We start from the raw sequence: 3,048 nt of genomic DNA on the forward strand, positions 1-3,048 counted from the left end.
TATGTATATATATATATATATATGTATATGTATAAGAGATTTATTTCAAAAACATTAAAAATGTTACAAACATTTGAACAGGGTGTTTAAATTCATATGATTTATATAAAGTTCACATACATTTAAAAACTTAATATGATTTCAGTTAATACAAGTTTTACTTAAATTTTTGAACATTTTTTAAAATTAATTATTAAAATACATTTTTTAAATTATTATATTATTATTTTGCCATGGATTTTTTTTTTTTTTCAATTAATAATTACATAAATTTAGATCTTTTCCTTACGTAAAGCTATTGTACACCGCAGTCTGGAGTATAGTGCATGGGTTGAATTGGGCTACATTTATGGTGTTATTTTATTTATTTATTTATTGTCTTTTAAACAGTCTTCTAAAGAAATTATTTCACAAATTGGTCTTAAACAAAAAATAAAGAACCTGTTACATTTTCTATCTGCCTGTAACACCTGAGTGATGATATTCATGTATATAAATTAATTTGCTTCTTTTAGCAGGTCATTGCACATCTTTGAGAGATGTTTGAGAAACAACCCTACGACAGTCCCCCGATGTACACCCCACCTTCCAATGGCTTTGGACCACCGGGGAGTTTCCAAGACCCACGGAGTGAATTCGATCCCTACCCTCCACCTCCAGGATCCTACTATTTGGGCGAGGAGGTGCCACAGCACTTCTACAAATGGTTCTCCCCTCCGGGAATTGTGAAGATTATGATGGGAACCATTATAATCCTCTGTCTGGGAATCTTCGCCTGTGTGGCCTCGACTCTGGCTTGGGACACGCAGTACGGATTTGGTTACGGATCTGGATATTCCAGCTATCCTGGATACGGAAGTGGATACGGCAGTGGGTATGGATACGGAAGCTACGGATACGGAAGTGGCTATGGATACGGAAGCTACTACAATTCTTACCCGACCCCTTACTCGGCAAAGACCAGTATGATCGCCATTGCCGCCATAAACTTCATCATTGCTTTGGGATTCTTTGCAGTTAGCTTCTCCAAAACAAACACGTTCCGCAGCAGGAAGTTCTACCTGGTGGTGCTTGTTATTTGTTCTATAATGGCTGTGATTCAGGGCATTATAAACATTGTGTACATTGTAGGAGTGAACCCTATGGCCCAGAGCTCCACCAGCTCATACTACAACCCCATGCTTCTGATGTGTCAGAACCTCTATGGCAGCAGTGTGACAGGAATGGGGGCCGGCTTTCCCCTCTATAACCAGTACTTGTACCACTACTGCTACGTGGACCCTCAAGAGGTACCATTTAAAGTTACAGGATGTTTCGAAATGTCTTTAGAGACTACATTTAATTTATGTTTTCTTTATAGTCTACAATCAAAGGATTGCCATAGACCATAATTTCAACTCCTCCAGTGTGTAAATCAGTACAGGAAGTGCATTTACACTTACAGTGGAAGCCTGATCTAATCTAACCCTTATATTTTATTTTGTTGCTGTAATCTGTTGTGTTTAGGTTGATTTAGTGATGTTAAAGGAATAGTTCACCCAAAAATGAAAAGTCTTGTCTTCATTCGCTCACCCTCAAATCACTTGCTGGTAGCCATTGACTTCCATATTATGGGGGAAAAAATTATGGATGTCAATGGCTACCAGCAACTGTTTGGTTACCAACATTCTTCAAAATATCTTCTTTTGTGTTCAGCAGAAGAAAGGAATGTATACGTGTTTGGAACGACATGAGGGTGAGTAAATGATGACAGAATGTTCATTTTTGGGTGAATTGTCCCTTTAAATCGTAATTTCAAGGGTAAGTTTACCCAAAAATTCTGTCATGTTTACTCACCCTCATGTCATTCCAAACCCATAAGACTTTTGTTCATCCTCAAAACACAAATTATGATATTTTTATCAAAACCTGAGATTTTCGTCCCTCCATTGAAAGTCCGTGTAACCAAAACGTTTTGATTCAAACAGATTTCATAAAGATTTTCAAAAACCTTCTAAAAACAAAAACTAAGAAAAAAAAAACTCTTTGATTTGAGACATTGGACTTAACACTACAGTTTTGTCGTTTGCAGGCAGTTGCAATGGTTTGTGGGTTCATGGTTGTGGTGGCACTGGCTGTGGCGGCCTTCTTCTCCTATAGGACCAGAAGTAAAATCTGGCACTATGGGAAACCAAACATCTACTGGGATCGACCACTAATGGGAGGAACTGAGGGCAGAGATGTGGAGGATTGGGTAAGTTTCCTCATTACACCTACGTTGAGACGTGCTGCATGGAGGAAGAAACACATGGTCACTAATTAAGTGGCACACCCAGATCAAAATGGCATGAAGTGTCTTGCCTAAGGGGATGAAAATAAAAGGCCAGTGTCAGGCTTATTGCTAGTCTCCAAAGCAAACAGCATCCAAGTACTTTGCAGTGGAAATGCTCATACGTTTAATTGTCCATAGGCTCTAGCATCCCAGCAACCGTATATGGGGCAAGCAGTTTAATTCTTCTAAATAGTTTGTGATAGTCAATTTAGATCTTTTTATTTTGGAAGACTGGGAGCGGTTTGAAGGTGTATTTTGAAGTCATATATCCTTTAATAGTTTCAGTGGCCTGTGCGACACTGGTGATAATTCAGTCACAAGGTTGAATGTGTTGCTGATATGGTCTGTTTGTTAACAGCCAGCCTAGTTTCGCTGTGATTAATCATTAACCAAACTGAGAAAGTCGAGTGGCTTTTAACTCCTTGGTGGATGACTATGAACGGCTAAACTTTTGTACTACCAAGACAGTTAGAAAGCATGCTTGAATTAGAATTTCTTTACGGTTCAAAGAATAAATGAAGTGTTTAAGTATTACTGATTATTATTATATATACTGTATACAAGTCCCATACAGCCAATAATTTATTGCAAAGAGAAAATGCCGCAAAGAGAAAGTAGCTTAAGGAAATATATTTCTCAAATTGATTACAAAATGTACTTTCAGGTAAATGCAAAATGTTTTTTTTAAATATATTGTTTGTACAATATATATATGTATATATATATATATATATATA

General features: G+C 37.1%; 1 protein-coding gene across 2 annotated transcripts in view; it reads left to right on the forward strand.

The window, feature by feature from the left end:
• The window catches only part of LOC107665009 (occludin-like), a 14,694-nt gene that overhangs the window by 2,714 nt on the left and 8,932 nt on the right, over positions 1 to 3,048 (forward strand). The window contains exons 2-3 of one of the 2 annotated variants that reach the window (XM_016455733.1): positions 516 to 1,289; positions 2,072 to 2,233. In XM_016455733.1, the coding sequence (XP_016311219.1) occupies positions 540 to 1,289; positions 2,072 to 2,233 (912 nt within the window). In that variant the 5' untranslated portion in view covers positions 516 to 539. The remainder of the gene's footprint in view (positions 1 to 515; positions 1,290 to 2,071; positions 2,234 to 3,048) is intronic. The other variant, XM_016455734.1, reaches the window with a different exon arrangement.

The sequence above is a fragment of the Sinocyclocheilus anshuiensis genome, unplaced genomic scaffold, assembly GCF_001515605.1.
Source record: "Sinocyclocheilus anshuiensis isolate Anshui unplaced genomic scaffold, SAMN03320099.WGS_v1.1 scaffold363, whole genome shotgun sequence".
Classification (NCBI taxonomy): domain Eukaryota; kingdom Metazoa; phylum Chordata; class Actinopteri; order Cypriniformes; family Cyprinidae; genus Sinocyclocheilus; species Sinocyclocheilus anshuiensis.